The sequence below is a fragment of the Monodon monoceros genome, unplaced genomic scaffold (genome assembly GCF_005190385.1).
Source record: "Monodon monoceros isolate NGI ecotype Baffin Bay Population unplaced genomic scaffold, NGI_Narwhal_1 Super_Scaffold_21, whole genome shotgun sequence".
Taxonomy (NCBI): domain Eukaryota; kingdom Metazoa; phylum Chordata; class Mammalia; order Artiodactyla; family Monodontidae; genus Monodon; species Monodon monoceros.
Genome location: NW_021703778.1, coordinates 31,230,362 through 31,252,520, shown reverse-complemented (window position 1 = coordinate 31,252,520; position 22,159 = coordinate 31,230,362). Strand labels below are relative to the sequence as shown.

Genomic DNA, 22,159 nt, shown 5'->3' with positions numbered 1-22,159 from the left:
CACCATCATCACCACCATCACCATCATCACCATCACCAGCATCATCACCATCATCACCATCACCACCATCACCACCAGCATCACCACCATGACCATCACCATCCTCACCATCACTTGCTTGCTAGGACTCCTTCAGTAGCCTCCCAGCTTTTTTCCCCTCCCTCCCCTATGTTGTTTGCCTGTCTGCAGCCTGAGTTACTTTCTAAAGGCAGAGAGCTTGGGCTCCTTCCCTGACTGATACTCTGGAGCGACAGTCCTGGGTGTGGCCCCAGGATCCTCACATCTGGCCGGCACTTGCTCTGCAACCTCAGTTTATCCTAACTGCTGGCCCACCCCCTGCATCCAGCAGTTTGCACATCTCCCTGCCACCCCAGGGCCTTTGCACCTGTTCTTGCCTCAGCCTGAGAAGCTCTCTCCTCCTCTCCCTCTGTGGCTTGTTGATTCCCTTTCACCCTCCAGAGCTCAGCTCAGAGGGCAGCCGCCCCAGATCCCTCCCAAGGGCGGGCTTCCCTGCTGCTCCTCCCCGGCCACTGTGTTCTGTCTGTGCCACTCACCATGGGCCATCCTGATGCATCTACTTTGTGACTGTGGGCTCCGTGTCTTTGGTCACACAGGGCCTCGTGGAAAGAACTTAGAAATGCTTTGTGCCTGAGTCAGTGACTGACCTTGGGCAAAATTATTTGACTCCACATAGACCGTGCTTCTTTGTAAAATTAGGACACTGAGGTCTGCTTCATGAGCTTGTTGCAGGCCGGATGGAATGGAGGTTGCCCAGGAGCCTGGTGTGTTGGGGTGGGGCTGCACTCGGAGGCTTTCTGGACTCACACCCACAGTCCCATCCAAGGCTGTGCCCTGGCTCCACCTGGCCACCCCCTCCAAGACTCCAGGGAGCAGCAGGCACAGCTGAATTCCACTGGCTGGAAGCCTTGTCCACCCCCCACCTTCAGGATAATCCTCCCAAAGGTGGCAGGGCCGGGGGCTCCAAGGCATGGCCCTGGGGACCTCCCCCCCCCTTCCCTGTTCAGAGAAGCCAGTGGGGCGTCCGGTTCTCCAACGGGTGTTTCAGACGAAGGCTTCCTCCAGCGGGGAACACACTGAGCGCCTTACTTTTTCTTATCCAGGCTGTGCAGGGACATTCTGATACATGCATGTACAGGTATTGTCATGCAAAGATAGTTAATGGAGAAATCAGCCTCTGGGGAGACCGAAATCTCTTTCAAACCTCTCTCTCTGTTCTTTTGTTGTTCTGTCTCAGCTTCGGGTTCTTTCAAGAGTTGAGCAAAATAAGGACAGTTTATACCCAAACATGCAGGGCCAGCTGCTTTAGTCTTAGAATGAAGCCGTTTGATCCTTGGTTCTGCATTTGGTGATTGGAGTTGAGAGCTGTGTCTGTGAAGCTGAAGTACCCCCTCCGCTCCCCGCCCCCCCGTGCTGGCCACTACTCTCTGTGTCCTAATGCGAGTGGGGCTGGGTGGGAGTCTGAGTGGCGGGAAGGTGCTGGAGGCACTGTCATGTGTATTGTTTCCTCTTTGAAGAAAGATCAAAGCAGGAGTGAGAAGACCCCCCTGCCCCATGGAGGGCGGCCTCTGCGGGAGTTGTAACAAAGCCCCCAGTCCCTCCCTGGCCTCTTCCCTAGGAGCAGGTGTCCATGGGTGCGAGTGGTGGACCCCACTGCCCGGGATGGGGCGCCCTTCACAACAGGAGTCTGTGCCCCCAGGTGAGCCCCAGATCTGGTGGGGACATGGGGCCAGCCTTTAGTAAGGCTACTCTGGGGTGTGGAGTGAGACAGAATGGTCCAGGGAGCTGACCAAGGCCCCCCTGGGGAACTGGCAAGGGGAGCATTAGAAGACAGAGGCCTCAGAAGGTCTACCCTCATCCCTAGGGATGGGGGGGGCACGGAGTGTCATGTGACCCCCCCACCCCACAGACAGGGCATGGGGACACTTGCTGAGGACCAGGCCCTGGGTGCTGGCTAGGGGTGTGCAGCGGGCGGTGACCCCAGGGCTCCTGGGACCACCTGGACTTTCCCCCAGAACAGAGTGGCGCCATCTACTGGTCAGTAATGGTCACTGCAGGGAGGGCGGGTGACCCTCTGCAAGAGATGGACCCTGGGACCATATTCACCAGGGGAGCAGATGGCATGAGATGGTAGAGACGCAAGTACCCTGCTCAGGAGCCCTGAGGGGCAGGGTGGAGGCTGCTGCCTTGTGCTAGACGCCCCGTTCCCTCTGTTGGGCGTGGCTTCTGCCTCTCCCTGGCTGGTGACAGTCCCCGATGTGTCCACGTGTGGACCACAGCTGCTGATGGACTGACAGGGAGGGGTCCTCTCCCGGTGCCTCCCCTCTCCCATTATCCCCTCCCCTCCTCTGGCACCCCTAGCCCTGCCCACCTGGGAGAAGGTTGCTCATCTGCAGAGCAACGACCAAGGTGCCTGAGATGGAAGGGACAGCCTGATTTGACCCTGGCCGTGCAGCCCCTCGAGGGTCAGCCAGCTTTCTCTCCCTTGTCGGGAGCAGAGTCCCTGGACAGCCGCCTGTCAGCCCCTGAGTGCGAAGCGGGTGCTGGCCTGTGCCTGGCAGAGGGGTTGCTCCTAAGATGAACGTGGGAGGGGAGCTCTTGTCTGCTGGAGGTCAGGTGTTTCCAAACAGGCTGCCCGGAGTGGGACCCAGTATGCGGGCATCAAGTTCAGATTCCAGGTCCCCCCCTCCGGCTTCCCTGAAGGGGCATCTCCGAGGCAGGGGAGGGACTCTGCAGGCTCCTGGGGCTCTGCAGGTGATTCTGGGCTCGGCGGGGGCCGCCTGGGGTCTTCCCCTCTCCCTCCTTCCCTCCTCAAATGACTTCAGCTTCAGCTGTTTTTAAATGACCTGCCACCTCCCACCACCCCATCAGGTACGGGAGGTTCTGGGTGTTGGGTGATGGTGGAGGCTGTCACCCAGCATGTGGCTGCTTTGGGTCTGCTCCTGGCTCTGTCGATTACATCTGCGTGACCTGCCCCCCCCCATCCCTTTGCCCTCGGAGCCTTTTGAGCTGGATGCAAATGAAAGCTAGAATTCATCAATTAAGGCTTTGCATTTTATATGCTTTTAGCATTTAGGAAACTCAGACTTTTAATCTTATCTTTGCAAAAACCCTGTCAAGATAGAAATCAGGAATCCTCTCCCTCCACCCATTTTGCTGGCGAGGAAATTGAGAGAAAAACAATTAGATGGCTGTCCCCAGGGCACAAAGCCTGGTCCGTGGTCCAGCAGGGCTGGTGGAGGAGCCCAGACTCAGTCGGGTCTCTGGACCCCCAGCCTGGCTCCGTGTGTCCCCTTAGAGCTGACCCTGCTCCCCTGCAGACGTCTGGGACCTGCGAGGATGTCACTTGATCATAACACCCAGAAAACACATCCCTTGTCACTGTCCCCCATCCCATCATTTGGGTCTCGCTTACCTGTTGCTCCTAAGATGAGCCTTTTCCATCATCAGATCCAGACAGTGTCAGTGTCTCTTCAGCCTGGGTTTGGCTTCCTGCATACTGGTTCTCAGCCTCTGAAAAGACATTGCTTCTGAGTTTGCTTTGTTCACGCGACTCTAGGTGTCCAGAGACAGGGCACCTCCCTGCCTGGCCCCCCTTGCTGTCCCAGCACCCAGGACATGGCCTGGCCCTCAACGCGGATGGGCGGCAGGGGGCGGGGGTGCCTTCCCTGTGCTGCAGAGTTGGGGGGGCGGGTCCCGTGCCCCACCCCCCCGGCACAGTCCCCTGCTGCTTTCATTATTAAAGTACTTGGGGAGCCCTTCTCTGTGCCCGGCCCACTGCTAAGCCCTGGCCCTGCCTCCCTGCGCCCTGGGCCCTGGGGCAAGCTGGTGCCCAGGCCAGAGGCCTGGGGAGTCACTGGTTCTGTATTGGCGCCCCGTCCCGGGTGGCTCTTCCTGTCTTGGGTTGTCCGAGAGGCTGAGCACAGCCGCAGGCTCCCCTGTTGCTCCCCCAACAGGGGGGTCTAGAAGCAGGCACAGAGCAGGGCTGCCTTGCAGCTGCCCGCAGCCAGGATCACACCCTCTTGGCCTCAATGCTGCCTTGAGGCGTGACTCTCTCCAGTCCGGGTTGGTCTTGTGGTGATGACGGTGCTTTGTGACCTTGATAATTTGAAGTACCTGCCCCACAGAAACCATTTCTTCCTGCTCTGCCCCAGAAAGGGCACGTTGTATCTGCGAGCCCAGCTACAGAAAAATAGGATGGGAAACCCTCGATTTGAACATTCATCGGGGGACATTGTGACTTTCTTGGGTTGCCTTTTTAAACACTGAAAGGGTGAGATTATAAACCTGCCAGGAGCTAGGTCCCCACCAGGCCCTCCAGCCCCTCTCCCCACACTCCCCACCCCTCCCCCTCCCCCCCTGGAGCCCAAAGCCCACTCCCCCAAGGCTGCAGAGCACTTTGACCTCCTCCAGATCCAGCCAGGTCAGCTGCTTGCGAAGAACCTTCCCACAGAGACGGATGTGGTGGGGAGACCACGCTGAGGGGGCTGTGAGCTCAGCAGGGACCCCCCCTGAGCAGGTTGTCACCTGAGAACGAAGGTGCAGCTTCACTGACACGACCCCAGGCCGACACTGGATTCGGGGCAGGTTTCTACACTTACTGTCTGAAATGTTCCTTCTCTTGAAACCTCAGGAGAAGATATGTATCTGGGGTGCCTGCAGGAAACCTGTACGTTATGCTTTCACTCGAACAAACCAGCTCCGTGGGCTGGAGGTGGGGGAGAGGAAGGGTCCTGGAGGGGAGGGATGGGGTGGCAGGTGATCCTCAGGCCCCAGGTGGGGACCCCAGTGCTGCACAGGAAGGTGGAAGGAGGGCTGGTCAGATGCCCACCGCACAGGACGTGGGTGTGTCTGGGAGCAGAGGTGATGCTCTGTCCAGGACACACAGGAGGGGCAGTGGGAAGTGCAAGGAGGTGGAGAAAGGTATGAAATAGCCGTGCACAGATGGGGAGGGAGCGCTTCCTAGAGGAGCCCGTTAAGGTTGCCAGGGAGTTCTGAGGGCATCCAGGGCCATGAATTTGTAATGGAACCACTTTGGCTTGCTGGGGACTTTTTCCAGGCAGAGGAAGCCTGGGTAGAGTTTTGCTAAATCTCCAGGGCGGGCGGGCGGGGTGTGAGTGAGGAAGCTCAGGGCTCGGGGCAGGTGGTTTTGAACTGGTGGATGGTGCCGTCCACTCTGGGTGAGTGGGTGGTGTCAGAAACAGTGGTTGAAGGTGAGACTGCAGAACACTGGCGGAGGGAAGGGTCAGGAGGGGACTGCTGGCCCTGAGGGCTTGGGGATGCAGCATAGCCAGCCCTGTGGACACTGGCATGGCTTCGGGTGGCCTAGCTCAGGAAGGAGGGGAGCCCGAGAGCCAGGGCCATGGTCCCCAAAAGAAGGGCTCTGGCTGGGGGTGGGCAGTGAGAGGGAAGAGGCAGGGAAGTGAAAAACGTGGTCGTGGGCCTGCGAGCAGGGCTGAGCAATGGCCTCCAGGTTGGCAGACTGTGGGCTCAGGGCCACATCCTTTGGCCGCCAGTTGCGTGTGTGAAGCTTGGCTGGGGTGCAGCAGGCTTGCTCACACACACGCTGCCTGGGCCTGCTTTGGTGCTCCAGACGCTGAGGTGACTAGTTGCAAAGAGATAGCAAAGCCTAAGATCTTTGTCGTCTGGCCTTTTACAGAAAAGGTTTACTGGCTCCTACCTAGGGGGCCTGTCCAGGAGACAGGAGCCACTAGCCACGTCTGGCTATTGACACGTCAGCTAATTAGGATTGCATACAGAATTTTAAATTCAGTTCCTCTGTTGCACTAGCCAACATGTTCAAGTTTTCAAAAGCCACATGAGGCCAGTGGTTCTCGTATTAAACAGCTCAGAGATGGAATGTTCCGGATCATGCTGTTGGCACCTCACGTCTCAAGACAGCTGATGGAACAGGGACCACGTCACCCAGCCTGGACCTGGGGTGCATGGCATGGGAGGAGCCAGACAGGCCTTGTGAGGGGTCTGCAGGCTCGCGGGAGCCCCAGGGCACAGAACTGGAGCGCAGTGGGCAGTTCCCATCACCGTCCGGAGTCGCCGAGGGCTCTGGGGCAGGCATGGAAATGTTGGGGAAAGGGCGCCTCTGGGGTTGCAGCACACGGTTGTCCCCTCGGAGGCCCAGGTGCCTTAAGTGACAGCTGCCTGGCTCCGGAATTATCCTCCTGACACCATGGGTGCAGGGTTTCCTGGCTGGGTGTTGATCTGTGCAGTTACTTGTACGGTGCGCTGTTGGTAACGGGGGCAGGAGCCCCGCCCCCCCTACTGCCTGCAGACGGGACAACCGTTCAGCCTCCTCCTGTGGCCCCTGGCCCCCGCTGCCTTGCCTTTGTCGTCCAGGGCTGAGAACTGTGCCCCCTTCAGTTCCAGGGCCCTGTGAGCCAGAAGACCTCATCGATGGGATCATCTTTGCTGCCAACTACCTGGGCTCCACCCAGCTGCTCTCGGAGCGGAACCCATCCAAAAACATCAGAATGATGCAGGCACAGGAGGCCGTCAGCCGGGTCAAGGTAGGGGTGGCCTAGGAGCGCCCGGGTTCCCTGCAGGGAGCACTGGAGCGGGATGGGTGACACGGCCCGCTGTCCAGCACTGACCCCACAGCCCTGTGCACGAGAGTGGGAATGTCTGAGGTGCCTGTCGGGGCCGAGGGAGAGTTTGCCTTGGATGAGAGGATGCAGGCTGGGGACAGAGAGGCTCCATAATGAGGAACTGCCACTGGGCCCCCAGGACACGTGATTTTTAAAATGTAATGTTCCGAAGCATTCTAGTCACGTGTTTGTATAGAGCCTGTCATCCCATTTTGACTGTCTCTGTATCTTTAGCGCCAAAGTACTTGCAGAAAGGGAAGCAAAAAAAATCATACGTTTTATTTAAATCTATGACCTCAAGAAAAACTCTGACGCACTTGCAGCTCTCGTTGCCCGTCACTCGGATCACCTGGGTGTGAAGGGTGGGTGCAGCCGGGCAGGGGGAGGATAGGACCAAGTCAGCAAAGCTGATGGGGTCAGGAGGGAGGGGCGGTGGTCTGAGGAGGTGCCCCTCTGGGCAGTCGGGGGTCTCCCTGCGGGGTGAGGAAGGATGTCAGCCCTCCCTCCCCCATCCTCACCGTACTCTGACCTCCTCGACGGAGGGGGAGGGGCTCCAGGCATGAGCCCCGCGCGGTAGTCGGGAGAGGGCAAAGCAACCTGTCCTTCCTTCGCTTTGCGTCCACCTGTTTTTCTTTTCTCTTTCACGCTGCTCAGAGGATGCAAAAGGCTGCTAAAATCAAGAAGAAAGCGGTGTGTAGGATGTGGGGTTTGCTTGTGTTTCTGTGGCATGTCCTGTGCAGGGGGAGGGGGCTGGGGGAAGCCTCAGGAACAGAGACGATGTGGCAGATGGGTTTTTCTCTTCCTTTGGTAGGTCAATGCTAGACTGTTGAATGAAATCACAGACACTTTTTTTCTTTAAGCCGCCCACTTACGGAAGCATTTAATCGTTGCCCTTTTTTTCATTTTTCTTTTTTAGAGTCTCCATGAGCTAGAGCATGGTTACTGCCGTGATGTGGCCATTTTGTGTAGACATTTTTAAACGTGGCATTTGATGCGACCATGTGATGCGTTCAGTGCCTAGGGCCCCTGTACAGAATTAATTAAATCGCTCTGACATTTAGACTCATTAAGTTTAATTTACTGAATCGGGATGATGAGAAATGCAGTCTGCCCAAGGGATGCTTTCTCTATTGAGAAGTTTCTGGAGCATGGGCAGACTTTTAAAAATCTCGGGTCGACCTTCAGTTGTTTGCTCATCAACCTGGTCGTTTAGTAAATGCTGGGCATGTTTTAACTATCCCCATGATGCAGGAAGTATCCAGTGCTCTGTGTCCGAGGGGCTGTCTTGGCACTGGATTTTGCTTGGGCAGAAGGAGAGCTAGTCCTCTGTGCTCGCCTGGAACACCAGATTCTGGCAGTGTGGCCAGAGGACCCTGCCCGGGGTCTCCCTTCCCGCTGCAGTGAGACCTCCCTCCCTGTGATGCTTACTCTTTGCCCAGCGGCCTCTCCTGGGATGCCTTCAGCTGCGGGCAAGGAAGGAACTCACGCATCTCCCTCTGCCCAAGCCACCTTGTGCTGGGTGTCTCCAGGCACAATGGAACGAGCCTGGCTTTGCAGACCTGCAGTGGGGTGTGCTTCCCCCAAGGTGATGGCCCCCACCCACAGTCACCCCGTGCCCCCCTGACAGCTGGAGCAGGACAGTGTGGACCACAGCCTGCTCCTTGGGTCTATAGTCCGGAGAGCTCAGAGGGTTCGGTGTAGGCAGACCAGACCTTGGTGCCAGCCAGGGCCAGCGGTTACCTCCATGAAGAATTGTTCTTTCTCTCGGCCAGGAAGATGCTCAGGGTCATTGCCAAGGGCCCCTTTACTGATCTGCCCGCAGCTGGCCAGGCAAACAATGATAAGAGGGTCTCCATGAGGGACCAGTGTCCCCCGCATAGAGTCCCCACCCCAGGGATTTGCTGGTGACTGTAGGGGTATGGACCCCCATCCACAAGTGACTACAAAGAAGAGGCTCCCCCAGTGACCAGAAAGGAGTATTTATCTCGGTGGAGAAACCCAAGAACTCACATGTCACTGCCACTGCACAGTAGTATTTAGGATCCCCTGGGACAGGCTGTCCCAGTTTAGGGCAAACCCCGAGCAGTGCATTCAGCTTCCAGAACATTCTTTTGCACATTGCTCCAGCCGTATGATGGGTGTACCCGGGAGATGACAAAACGGGCATCTGTGGGTCGGCTTCTCCAGTGTCCTGTGAGGGCAGCGCCCCGTCTGGTTGAGGTCTTGCTTCCCTAGGGTTTTTGGAAGCTGGACCAATGCTGCTGGCGCTTGACAAGACTGTGGCTTTAAACTAGAAGAAAATGCAGATATGCTAATCCACCTTCTTGGAAAAATTCCTTCCCCTTTACCTGGGGATACTTGGAATCCCAAATCCAAGAAATGTAGCTCTAATCCACAGACCCTGTGTAGCCGCCGTGTTCCGGAACGGTGGGCAGGTGGCTGCAGTCTGGATGCTGCGACACGAGCCCCCCAGCGTCCAGCCCCCTCCGGGCTCAGCCTCCTGGAAGCGGTCCCCCCTCCCACTCCTGTGCCAAGTGCCCTGAGCGAGCTCACTCAGCTGGGATGTGCTGGGGAGGCCTGTGTTTAGACTCCCATGGCTGCTTCTGCTAGGAGCTTCTCCCTCTAGGGGCGCTCAGGGTCCTTCGTGAGATTGTCAGGCCTTTGTTTGAGTTAGTTTTTTTAAAGGTTTGTAACAGTCTCCACCATCCTTTCTTAGAATTCTGAGGGGGATGCTCAGACGCTCACCGAAGTGGACCTCTTCATCTCCACCCAGAGGATCAAGGTGTTAAACGCAGACACACAGGTGAGCTTTGGAAGACGGCGCTTTAAAATCGTGCGCAGGAGCTCCCAGGAGAGCCAGGTCGAGCTGCAGACCCCCTCTGCGGGGGTGACATGGCGTCCCCGGGACAGTCCCCCCCGGCCCCTGCTGTGAAACGTAGAGCAAGCTGGGGGTGGGCAGCAGCCTCGGGCCTAGTGGGGTGAAGCTGGCGATCAGGCGTGCACAGCGGCAGGGATGAAATAGAGACACCATGAAGGGGAGCCGGGTAGCGGGGGGGGGGGGGGGGGGGCGTGTGCTCACTATCGGGATTCTGGAACGGCCCTCTCGAGGCCTATGTGTGCGGGGCTGGGAGATGGAGCTGGAGGGTGGAGATCCGGGTGGCCCCCCGCACCCCCCCCCCCGCCCCGCCCTGCCCCAGCCCGGCGCAGCGGCACTCCAGAGGGGAGGGTCCTACAATTTCCTGCCTGTAAACCACGTGCCCAGCTCGTATCTGACCTCAGTTCTTCTCGTCTTCCTGTGCCTGGATCCGTGCACAAGCCTGCCATTGTGGGGAGACAGGCAAGCAGACACAGGAGCCAGATGGAGGGGGCTGGGAGCTGGGTGTGGGCAAGGGCACGGGTGGATGAGCTTTGCAGTGCAGGAGGGAGGGAGGTGGCCGAGGACAGAGATGGGGAAGGCCCCCACTCGTTCTGGGGATGGGTGAGGCCGGCCAGACGCTGGGGTGACGGCCCCTTACTTCTTGCTGTTGGCAAGTGGTCCATACCGCGATGCTGAGTATGTGGGCAGCCAGTTCCCCAGGACCCTCTGCCCGATGGTGTCACATCCAGCAGTGACCTTGTCAGACTCGGTTACAACGTCAGAAATGCAAACTGGTGATTTTCTCTTCTGTTCTGCTTCCAAGTTTTACTGTCTAACGTGCTTCTGTGCAGAAGAGCTTCTTTTTTTCTTTTCCCCTCTTTTTTTCTCTCCCTTTTCACTGTGGACTCCCAGATTTTTTTTTTTAAACTTGTGTTATAATCCCTTACCATCGTTATTCTCTTGGGTGCTCAAATCACCCAGATCTGGTCAGGGCCTTCCCACTGGGCCCCGCGCCGTCCTGGGCAGTCTGCCCGTGGTCTCGGAACACGTTCTTGAGACAATGAGATGTTCTCCGCCCTCCTTGCACTCCCTGCCTGACACCTGGAACCGGCCATTCTTCAAGGAGCCGTGGTTCCTGTCCATGGGGAGGGAGGCATAGAAGCAGAGACCTGGGTTGCTGGCTCTGCCCATCATTGCTGGGGGGCCGTGGGTCCTGGGCCCTAAAGATGAACCGAGCTGGACAGTATCTGTTTTTAAAAGCCAGGAGTTCATACACGTGCCTCCTATTTGAGACCAGCTCCATAGGGTCCTGCTCACCTGCCCCCTACTCCGTACGCACCCTGGTCCCACAGTGTAGATCGTGGCTCCTGACTCCCTTAGTGTGTTTTCTCACTTGGTCTCTCCTGGGGTGGACCATGCCCATCGCTGGGCTTCTGGGAGGAGCACAGGTTGGCTCTCAGGTAGTGGATGAGCTGGCTGTCACCCCTCAGGACCCAGTGGGTGGGAAGACCTGACGTGTGGGGACAGAGGAGGCTGCAGGGCGTGTCTTGGAGTCGGAGTGGCACCGTGATGTGGCTCCTGCTACGGCTCCCTCCCAGCCCCCGTGCCCTGCTGTCCGGCCACCGTCTTGGCCCTCTGATCTTTGTGTCCAGCTGCCCTGTCCCCCGTGGGGCCTTGAACTTGGCGAGAACTGAGGGAGCCACCCAACCGGGTCAGGTGTAGAACACTTCACAGCCTCGGGCTTTGTTTCCTGATCTTTCGTGGGCAAACTGTCTGGATTAGATCCTCCCCCCCACCCCAGCCCTCATCCACCCACCTGTCAGGGTCCCCGAGGCCACCCCAGGTTCCATAAGTTGATAAGAGGCCTCAAGGGGTTCAGCATATAGTTGTACTCAAGGCTGTGATTTACTACGGCACCAGGATACAGAGCAAAACCAGCGAAGGAGAAGATGCCTGGGGCTGAGCCCAGGGAAACCCAGGGTCCTCGCCTGATGGGGTCACGCAGGATGAGCTGAACTTCCCAGGCGCGAGCTGCGACGGCACGTGTGAGACGTGGGCCATTGGTAAGCTCGAGAGCGTCAGCGCCCAAGGTCTTTACTGGGGGCTGGTCACATAGACACCTGTGCTGTCTGCCATGCACCAAAGTCCCAGGCTCCTGAAAGCAAGCGGGGCTCAGGCTGGAGCACGCTGCTTGCCCAAATGCCTCAGGCAAGGTGAGCCACTCTTATGATGTAGGGTGGCATGTCGGGAACCCTCCTGAAATCCAGGTTCCCAGACGGGCCAAAGGCCACCTACGGGCAGGCTTTCTGTGGACAGTGTCAGGCCTGTTCTGTCAGCCCTTCTCTGATGCTCCTGCATCAGCGGAGACTGGAAACTGGGTCCATCCCTGTGAACTTGAGGACTTGGACAAGTTTCCGGACATCTCGGAGCCCTGTTGATTCTCAGAGGAGAGCCCGGCGCCGGGCCCCTTGAAGGACAGATGAGGTGACTCAGAGAAGGGCTCACACATGCCAGCCCCTTCCCCTCACTCCTCCCTTCCCTCCCTTCTGGGTCTTTGGTGTCTGAACAGGGCCCGGGGACAGGGCGTCCGTTCCCAAGAGTGGGCAGAGCCAGAAGCCACAATTTCCTTTGCTTTGCTCGTTCAAGGTCAGTCCTTAACACACATGGGCTTTCCATCCCGCCAGCCACAGCATCGTGGCCAAGTCATGCACAGCCGCTGCCCAGACCAGCATCTGTTGGCCGGTGCTCACCTCCCGGCTACAGAGCAGGGCTGTGCTGTGGTTTTGACCATCTGTCTGTGCTGGCTCTTTGCCCTGTTGTGTTCTTCCTGAAGCTTTGCTTTCTCCACGTCGCTTCTTGGGTTCTCTCCAAGAGTCCTGACTGCCACCGTAGACCTCCTGGCATCTTCTCCTTCTCCCACATGCTGTTCCCTGCTCGCATCCTCTGTGGAGGGCTGGCTGAGCCCCGATAGTCACAGATCCTGCCCTGGGGAGCCTCTGGTGGCTGCTGGAGGTGCCCGTGGCTCCCCGGGTCTCTGTGGACAGGAATGTTCCAGAACCACAGAGCAGGAGACCTCGGGGTTTTCAGCCTATGCGGGCTGCCCCAGGGACGTGATGTGCCCCTCATCTCCAGCGGGTCAGGTGTCCTGGGGAAGCCGGAGGCTCCCTGGGGCTCAGGTTCATGGCCACTGGGTTGGCCGAGCTGTGCCAGGCCAGGGGAAGGGCAAAGTGAGGACGGCATCCAGGACCACCAGGACAGGGTCCTCGACAGGCAGCATCTCGCTGGAGGTCCCAGGCAGGAGGCAAGCTGGTCATGGTCCTTCTTACTGCCCCTCCAGTGGTCTTTGAAGTTCAACTTTAAGAGTCCTCCCCCTTCTCTGGTTGAGCTTCACCTCTGCTCGTCGGAGGTATTTAAAGAGTGTTTTCATTTCCCGTTTTCCAGCGGAAAGCCCCCGTCGCTCTGTCCCATCGGGCTCTCCTCACCGTGGCAGTTTGCAGCGTGGTCGGTGCCCAGCATCTTGCTCTCTCGTTCATCTCCTCCTCCCGGCGTTCCTGTGCATCCTCACAGCCAGGTCTCCCCACGTGGGGAGTCCTCGTTCTTCAGGGGAAGCAGCTCCCTCCTGGGTCAGCTCCCCACTCCGTGCCCACCCACCTCCTCTGCGGAGCCTGATGGGGAGTGAGGGCTGGTGGCCTCATCCTGCATCTGCTTTGCAGGGAGCAGGTCTCCTGTGGGTTGGTAAGCAAAGCCTCACCATTGCTGGGGCCCTGTCCCCCTCACATGAAGAGGCCCTGGGGGAGAGAGAGAACTCGGGGTGTTTGCACACACGGTTGAGAACTAGATCTGGTGGGATTGCTCTCTGTTCTCTTCCATGATGGAAACGTCAATGACTTTTCTTGCTGGAGTACAGCGGGTGTCTGGGTCATTGCTCGTAGTGTTCTTGACTGGGAGGTCAGGGCTGGTGGGAGAAGCAGAGGTGCCCGGCTCCCGAGGAGCCCCCATCTCACTGGGAAGACTGGACACACCTGGTTCCCTGTGTGCTCAGGAGAAAATGCTGGCTGCCCTGAATAAGACAGGCCAGGTTCCCTGACTTCACACCCTGGAACCTCGGAACTGGCCTTGGGGAGAGGGAAGGTCATGCAGGGTTAGCTGGGGGTGGGGGGGTGGATGGTGCTTCCTAAAGATGAACTAACCGAGCACTGGCCCCTGCAGGCCTTGGGGTCACCAAGAGCGAGGAGAACAGGAGCTGGGAAGGTGGGTCAGAAAGGATCCATGAGCCGTGGCCTGGCTGCCTAGCCGAGGTGTCTGGGGTAGCCTGGCCAGTCGTGGGCACCGTGGATCATTTGAGTTTGCTCCGAGGTCGCTGAGGATGAACTGGAAGTGTGGTGGTAGGAAACTGGTTTGACTATAAAATAAGAAATGTTAGCAGAGAAGCTGGGAGGCAGGAACAGATGCAGAGATTGTGGGAACTCGAGTGGCCGGTTGGGGCAGGAAGGGGACGAGGCCACGTGGCGGGCGGCCTTGTCTGGGAGGAAGCGGGCTCTGCCACTGACAGGTGCTCAGAGATGGGGAGAAGCTCATTTCTGACACCTGGGGGTTGAGTCAGGTGTTTCTGAAAGTGGCTAGAGATCAAGAGATGCTGAAGAGCCACCTCCACTGTGCCCTTTCCAGTGGCCCCTCCTGGAAGGGGGTTCTTGTGATTATAAACCGCACCCCCCCCACCCCGAGCTGGCCAGAAAACACAGCAGCTCCAGGAAGGCAAGTGTGCAGAAGTGGCTTCTGTGATGAAGACAGGGGCTGCAGAGGTTGCAGAAATGCCCCATTTTCTTTTCTGGAAAGAGGACAAAGGCATAAAAGACCAGCTGATTAGTTTCTCAGAGCCTCTGTGTGCAGCCTTGTTAGGTAGGGGTCCCGGGAATGATGCTTGGTAGAGATTTCTGCCAGATGACACAAGCCATCGAGAGGGATGGGCCCGCCAGGGCCTCGGGGGGATTGAAAGACTGCGGAGACCCATCCATCATAGTCAGGCGGGCTGCCTCGGCACCCCCTGCCCAGGCCCATGCTGCTTGAGCTCCTGGGACGAGCTCATCCCTGGGAAACACTGGCTCTGGAGCCTTGCTCCTCTGCTTGGCAGGAAGTCTGAGCCAGGCGCCCTCCTTGCAGGGAGAGGCGCCTTCTCCAGAGCCACAGATGGCCTCCGATCGGGTGGGGACGGGCCTCAGCTGCTGCCCCTCCCCCACAGGACCGGGATCCCCACCCAGCATCATGTCCCCACGAGCATCATTTTGGAAGCTGCAGGGCTAAGGTGAAGGCACATCACCTTGACTGGGAATCATCGCTGGGGCAGTGGCTCTCTACCCAGGAGACTCTGTCCCTCAGGGCAGATCTGGCCACAGCTGGAGATCTTTGTGGTCGTCACAACTTGGGACGGAGGAGATGCCACTGGCGTCTAGTGGGTGGAGGCCAGGGATGCTGCTAAACGTCCTACTGTGCCCAGGACACCCTCACAGTATGGAATGGTCCAGCCCCAGACGTCAGGAGTGTCGAGACTGAGAGCCCCCAAACTTAGGTGTTTTTTAGGGCTTGTTCCCTGTAACGCAGGCCCTCTCGTGCCTCTCCCGGCAGGAGACCATGATGGACCACGCCCTTCGCACCATCTCCTACATCGCGGACATTGGGAACATCGTGGTGCTGATGGCCAGGCGCCGCATGCCGCGCTCAGCCTCCCAGGACTGCATCGAGACCACCCCCGGGGCCCAGGAGGGGAAGAAGCAGTATAAGATGATCTGCCACGTGTTTGAGTCCGAGGATGTAAGTAAATGCTCGGGCGTGATGTTCCCCTCCCGACGGCCCAGGCCCCATGGGCTCTGTGGTCCCAGGAAAGCACATATAGGATGGGGATTCTGTGCCCCATCATGGACACTTCCAGTGGAAGTGGTGATTTTTCTAACACTCTGAGTTTGCAGAGACCATGAACACAGCTCTGTTTCGCTTCATGAAATAAGTTTTTCAGGAGCTGTCTGTGAATGGAACCGTACTTAAATATGCCGAGGAGCTCTTTGACAAGGTCCTTTACCAAAACCTTGTTCTCCCCAAATAAAGTAGCCCTTGACTAACTTTTCTGTTGAGATGCACGCCCCACACTCCAGGGTTGCAAATGGGGAAGTGCCTCTGCTTCTGCTCATGGCCATTTCAGGCCATAAGAAGTTGGAAAATCCAGTGCACCCTTGGACAACATGGGTTTGAACTTCGAGGGCCCACTTACCCATGGACCTTTGTCAGTAGTAGATGCTACAGCGCTACACCATCCGCCTTGGTTGACTCCGCGATCATGAACCGCGGACACGGAGGAATTGCGGGTACGGAGGGCTGACTGTAAGTTAGACACAGATTTTTTTATAGACTGTACAGAGGGTCACAGCCCCTAACCCCCATTTTGTTCACGGGTCAACTGTAATTCTGACGTTTAAAATACCGCAGACTCGCTAAGAGACCATAAGCCCTTTGACTCCTTCCTTGGATGGGATGAGAGCATCTTTCTGAGCCTGGAAGAGGGAGAAAGGGACCGGGGAAGGGAGTTGCAGGGCAGGAGGTGAGCGGGGTCTCTGGGCTGCGCCCCCAGGGCAGGTCTGATTCAGGATCACCCAGGAGGCAGCAGCTGAGCTGTTCTTGGGGCTGTTGCCAGAGCAGGATTTTAAAAAATTCTCTCTCCTCCGTGGATGCTTGGAAAGGGCATTCTCGGTTACCAAGGGACTTGAGGGTGTGTCAGGGACCTGGAGCAGTGGGGAAGGGTCCCAGTTTTCATGTTTGAATGCAGGGTGGGTGGAGGCAGTGACCTTTTTGCTGAGAAATTGAAGTCACCTACAAGTGCTTTGAAGCAATGACACATTTATAGGAGAAGAAATTTACATACAGACTCACTAGTGCACACACGTGTTCCTTTCACCATTATACAGATGTCTGTGGACACCTGCATGGGAATTTTTGTTTGGCTCATGGCTCAAGGAGTCTCTGAGACCCGGCCTGGGGGCATGTGATGGGCCCTGGAGAAGGGCTGTGGTGATGGGCAGGTGAGGCAAGAAACAGGCCAAGTGGCAGGGGGTGAACAGTCTGCTGGCTCGGGGAGCAGGAAGGGGCTCCGAGGTGCCCACTGTGCCCTGGGTGCTGCTGTGGCCTGGGTTTCTCTATTCCGTGGGAGAGTAGGTTGAGAGCAAAGGTGGGAGCGGGGCTCCAGGTGGTCCTTGAAGGCACATGGGAAGAATGGGCTGGGAGGGGCGTGAGGGGATGCAGCAGCCATCCTGAGAGTCGGGCCCTGATGGTGGCCCCATCCGGGTCCGACTGCTGCTGGGGTGAGTGAAGGATCCAAGGATCCAGTGATAACAGAGGGGGACACCTGGAGAAAATGGAAGGTGGCCCTAAGTACCCTGGTTGCCCTCTCAGAGTTTCCGTTTCCCTTCTGTAAAGTGGAGGGCAGTGCAGGTGAGCCGAAGAAGTGAAAGGGCTGGGGGAGGCAGGGCAGCCTCCCCTGCTATTCACCCACCTGCAGGAGGCCCCCTCTGAGTCCTAGCCTCCAACGCCAGCCCCTCGGGGAGGCCCCCGTGACGCTCCCTATCTTTCTGGGCTCACAGCCTTGGCTGTGACCTGGGGGCAGGGGCGATCCTTCATGACTGGCCCCAGCTCAGGTGGCAGGGATGCCAGGATGCAGGGCAGACAGGGGATGGGAGACTGCAGCCAGCCGCTGGTGGGAAGTTGCCGAGGTTCCCGGACTGCGCCCCATGGAGCCCAGGCATGGACCACCTTGCCCTCCCAGGGGCTCCCCCAGGTGATGGGCGCCGACCGGGCACAGCTCAGAGGGGAGGCTCAGGGCAGTGGGCAGTGGGCGGGGGGAATGAAGTGATGCTCTCACACCCCCTTCCCAGCCAGGGAACCCCAGTCAGAGGAAGATGGACCCAGAGGCCTGGGGGCAGCTGGTGTCAGCAAACCTGAGACCCCAGGGGGGCAGGGCACATCCAGGCCTCCGGGTGGCCCTCGGCCCTCCACCCTCCATCCTGGGACCAGCCTCCTCCTGGAGGCCCCATTGGATCCTCAGCTTGGCCTGAGCCTCCGGCCAGGCGCCCTCCAGGACCTGCCATGGCGGGGCTCCTTCCACCGTCTCCATACACGTCTGGGCCAGTGGCGCCACCTGGTGGTCCCGGGGCTCCGTGCCTGTGGCTGGTTCTCCCTCTGAGCAGAGCTGCCAAACTGCCTGGACGCTGCTCCTGGGGGCGGGCAGGGCTTGGCCCTGCCTAGTGGACCCGGGCTTCCCTCCTGCAGACCGTTCGGGGCCCAATTTGGGAGGGCCGTCTGGTCTAGAATCGAAGGGCTCCGAGCTCTCTCTCTGTTATCCAGCCCAGCCCGCTTTTTTCAAAGGCTTATTCATTTGCAGCCCGAGAATCATGCAGCGTGTAGAGCAAGAATAGGATTCAGGCCGAACCCCTCAATTCCACGTGTTTTCAGGCCCTGTTGGCCCGAGGTTTGCGGAGGGGTCCCACTGCTCTCCCCTGGCTGCCTGGCTGCCAGGGTGCTTGACGTGGCCCAGGAACTGGCTCCTTAGCCCTCACTTCCCATGGTCCTTTGTCTGCACACCAGCAGGTGGCATGTAGGCTTTGGTAGTGACTGTTCAGAGTCCGGGCCTCTGCAGTATCAGATTCAGTCCAGTCCATAGAAGTGGTCCTGTTGAAGTAGAAAGAAGTGATTTGCTCCACGATTTGCCCTGTGCTGGTGTCCCCAGGGCCTCATGCTTCTCGTTGGCCTCAGCCTGACACATCCACACGCCCCACGAGAGCAGCTGGGCACACATCCTGCCTGCACCACCCCCGCGCGGTTGGACTGGGTCCTGTTGCTCCAGAGAAGTAATTACTGGGTGGGTGACTGACAGTCTCTGTGACGTTCCCCAGAGGATGCACCCCCCCCCCCCAGTCTGTGTTTGGAATAGGATGGGTGGGGGACTGCCCTGGCGGTCCAGTGGTTAGGGGTCCACGCTTCCACTGCACAGGGCATGGAACTAAGATCCCGCATGGGCCAAATAAATGTATTTATTTAATAAATATTAATTTAATTTTAAATAAATTAATTTAAATTTCATTAAATTAATTTAATAACAATTAACAAATATTTAAATAAATAAAACATTTGTTAAAGAAAAAACAATGGGTGAAAAGAAAATATAGTACAGTCGCCAGTGAAAGCAATGAAACTATGATCATTAGCAAATAATTCATAATTTCCCCAGACGTTATTGGAAACTGTGCTTTGTCTTAGGATGTCTGGGATGTAAGGGAGCTCGGGTGGGGGCAGGCAGGGCACCAGCAGCAGAAGGGCTCCCCCGACAGAGACCCGGGCCACGGTCTCTCTGTGGCTCCTCGGAGCCCAGGCAGGGGCCTCCGTGCAGGCCGTGCTGTGGCCCCCCCTCGGGGCCCGTGCGCCTGCCCGTCTCCATTGGGCGCCCCTCCCCACAGGCTCAGCTCATTGCCCAGTCCATCGGCCAGGCCTTCAGCGTGGCCTACCAGGAGTTCCTGCGGGCCAACGGCATCAACCCCGAGGACCTGAGCCAGAAGGAGTACAGCGACATCATCAACACCCAGGAGATGTACAACGACGACCTCATCCACTTCTCCAACTCGGAGAACTGCAAAGAGGTGGGTGCCAGGGGCGGGGGGGCACAGCTGGCAGGCCGGGCGGGGTCGAGCCTTCCTGGTGTGTGGCCCCTGCCTTCGCAGCGAGCACTTGTGTGGGAAATGTGGTGCTGTTGTAGGGAAGAAGCTGCTGACGGTCAGTCTTAAAATGACCTTGAAAATGTGCCTTTTAATGCTGCTATTAGATGTGGGCTTAGCCCCTCGAGGTGTTTCTGGAAAGCGTGCGGGAGGCATCTTGAAAACGGGGAACTTGGGGCTCTGCCCAGGGTGCTGGGAAGCCGCCCGTAGTGAAGCCTTGGCAGGTTCCGGTGGGTTTGCTCAGGGGTCTCTAGAAAGTTCTTCAGAGAAGAGGAGCAAATCTCTGGGGGTGGCCTGTACCCTAACTGCTTGGGAATGAGTGAATGATCCTGGCTTGTTGCTGAATGGATGAATGACAGGCAGCTTCCTGTGAGTGACCCGTGAGGCAGAGAGGAAATAGAAGGACTTTTCCAGACAAGAGTGGGGGCCGGGCTGGGTGTGCATCTGGACTCTGAGAACACGCCCCTCTAGCCTCCGTGTGTCTGGGGCGGGGGGTGGTGGTGGGCGTGGGAGCCGGAACACTGGGGCCGAGCTTGGGGCTAGAGGAGGGGGTCTGTGTTCCTGGTTCCCAGGATGGTTGAGTGGGTCCCAGGAGGGCTTGGGAGCCAGAGCTGGACGAGGCCAGGGAGACAGCAGGCTGGCTGTGAGGAGGTGGCCTCGGTTCTGAGGGCAGGGCAGGCACCTGGCCCGGGTTGGCTGGTCCTTCCGGGATGCTGGGCAGAGGCCCAGCCCCCAGCCCCCATCTCAGGTGGGCCTCTCTTACCCTACCCATTTCCTTGCAGCTACAGCTGGAGAAGCACAAGGGTGAGATCCTGGGTGTGGTGGTGGTGGAGTCGGGCTGGGGCTCCATCCTGCCCACCGTGATCCTGGCCAACATGATGAATGGAGGTCCAGCTGCCCGCTCGGGAAAGCTGAGCATCGGTGACCAGATCATGTCCATTAACGGCACCAGCCTGGTGGGGCTGCCGCTCGCCACCTGTCAGGGCATCATCAAGGTGGGTGCGGGGCCCCACCTCGCTATATCCTCGCTGCTTTGTAATCCCCCCTCACCTGCCAGAATGCTGAGCCCAGAGAGACCCACCCAGTGACTTTGAACCCAAGACTGTACCACGGCCCTGACATCAGAGAGGGACCTGGGCTGCCCCAGGTGAGGGCCAAGGACCTGTAGATGTCGGGTGACCAGCTTGTCTTAGTTTGCCTGGGACTTTTTGCTGACAGTCTCACCTGCTGGGCAAACAAGGAGGTTGGTTCCCCTGCCTGGATCTGAGCTGGGAGGCTGCTCTCACCGTCTGACCCGTGAGCCTGCAGGTTCGGGAGGTGCAGACCCTCCCTAGAGAGTGTCACGCTGAGGGGACACAAACAGGTGGCCCCTGCTTGTCTGTGAGAGCCCCCCGGGCTGAAGCGTCGGGCAGCCATCCAAGGGGACCCCAGCACGGCGGTGCCTTTGCTCTGTTCAAGGGTCCAGACAGTGGCTCAGCCTACGGGGAGGCATCTGTCCCGCGGCTCATTCCCTCCAGCCCTACTGTGGTCTCGGGGCTGGAGGATGGGCCTCTGTTCTCCCTTGTCACTCAGAGATGAAGGCCCTGTGAGGGGGCTCCTGGACCTGGGGACCCAGTCCCAGTGGGTACTGTGTAGCTAGACAGACAGACAGGCACAGAAGAGGCCTTCATCAGAGGTGCCAGAGGCTTGGCCAGCCGGGACCCTCGCTCTGAGGGCTGCAGCTCCTGGGGCAGTTTCTAACCTGGGCTCTGATGAGGCCGTGTGTGTGTGTGTGTGTGTGTGCGCGCGCGTGCACACGCGCATATGCACACGTGTGCACAGAGGAGGAGCTCCCTGCTGCTGCAGCCACGTTCAGGCTGGGCCCCTTCCCCTCCCCCCACCCAACCCTAGGAGCACTGTCCTCTGGGGCCTGAGGTCTCCCTTGGCCTGTCTCGGCACAGACACCAGAGCCTCCTGCTGACAGATTTCTGCTCTGCCGGCCACACCCTGTCCTCGCCCCACCCCCAGCATGAGAGTCCATCACTGAAGGATGCTTTGTTTTGAGGAGGGTGCCCCCACCTTCCCAAACAGGAAGTCCTCCTGCACTCAGCATGGCCAGGGCCCCTCCTGGGCACCACCAAGGGTGACCTAGTGCCCGCCTCTTGGTTGTGCACAGGGGCGCTTGGAGCCTGGCCTTGCCCCCAGGGCAGATTTTTTTTCTCCCAGGTCAAAGGACACACCAGAGCACAGGGGCCACGGCATGCACTGCCACCTGGGATGCCCAGCACCCCTGCATCCGGTCAGGGTGATGCCTGCATCCATGCACAGAGGGACACCAGGGCTGAGAGGGGCCTGCCTGGCTCGGTACCCCAGCTCCCGGGGCTCTGCCCTGCCACTGGCTCACCCTCCCAGGCCCCTGAGGTTGTCCTCCCAGCGGCATCTGAGACCCACTGGGCCTCCCATTCCTGCTTTGCAGGGTCTGAAGAACCAGACACAGGTGAAGCTGAACATCGTCAGCTGCCCGCCGGTCACCACCGTCCTCATCAAGCGGCCGGACCTCAAGTACCAGCTGGGCTTCAGCGTGCAGAACGGCATCGTGAGTCCGCTCGGCAGCCTCCACCGTGCACGTGGATGGCCTGGTGCAGGGAGCTGGGGGGCAGCTCTCCGTCCCTCCAGAACCACTCCTGTCTGAGGGGGCAGGTCCAGGCAGGGCGGGCGGGCCAGCGTGTGGTCACGGCATGGGTCCCTCCAGCCCTGCCCTCGGCACCCTCGTCCCAGTGGTGGCTGTCCTCTGCAGACCCCTGCCCTGGAGTGGAGGGAGGAGCCCTCCCACCCCTGCAGTTGGGACCCGTAGCCGATGGCAGTGTCAGAGTCACTGTGTGCAAGACACCCACCCACTCATTCATTTGTTCATTCGTTCATTCGCTCATTCACTCACCCATTACGAGCCGTGT

The 22,159-nt window shown here is 58.6% G+C and overlaps 1 protein-coding gene across 1 annotated transcript in view; it reads left to right on the top strand.

The window, feature by feature from the left end:
* Positions 1 to 22,159, top strand: part of APBA2 (amyloid beta precursor protein binding family A member 2) — a 154,172-nt gene that overhangs the window by 121,502 nt on the left and 10,511 nt on the right. The window contains exons 6-12 of the mRNA XM_029238011.1: positions 6,397 to 6,542; positions 7,275 to 7,310; positions 9,337 to 9,423; positions 15,100 to 15,285; positions 18,972 to 19,151; positions 20,009 to 20,221; positions 21,682 to 21,801. Of these exons, the coding sequence (XP_029093844.1) occupies positions 6,397 to 6,542; positions 7,275 to 7,310; positions 9,337 to 9,423; positions 15,100 to 15,285; positions 18,972 to 19,151; positions 20,009 to 20,221; positions 21,682 to 21,801 (968 nt within the window). The remainder of the gene's footprint in view (positions 1 to 6,396; positions 6,543 to 7,274; positions 7,311 to 9,336; positions 9,424 to 15,099; positions 15,286 to 18,971; positions 19,152 to 20,008; positions 20,222 to 21,681; positions 21,802 to 22,159) is intronic.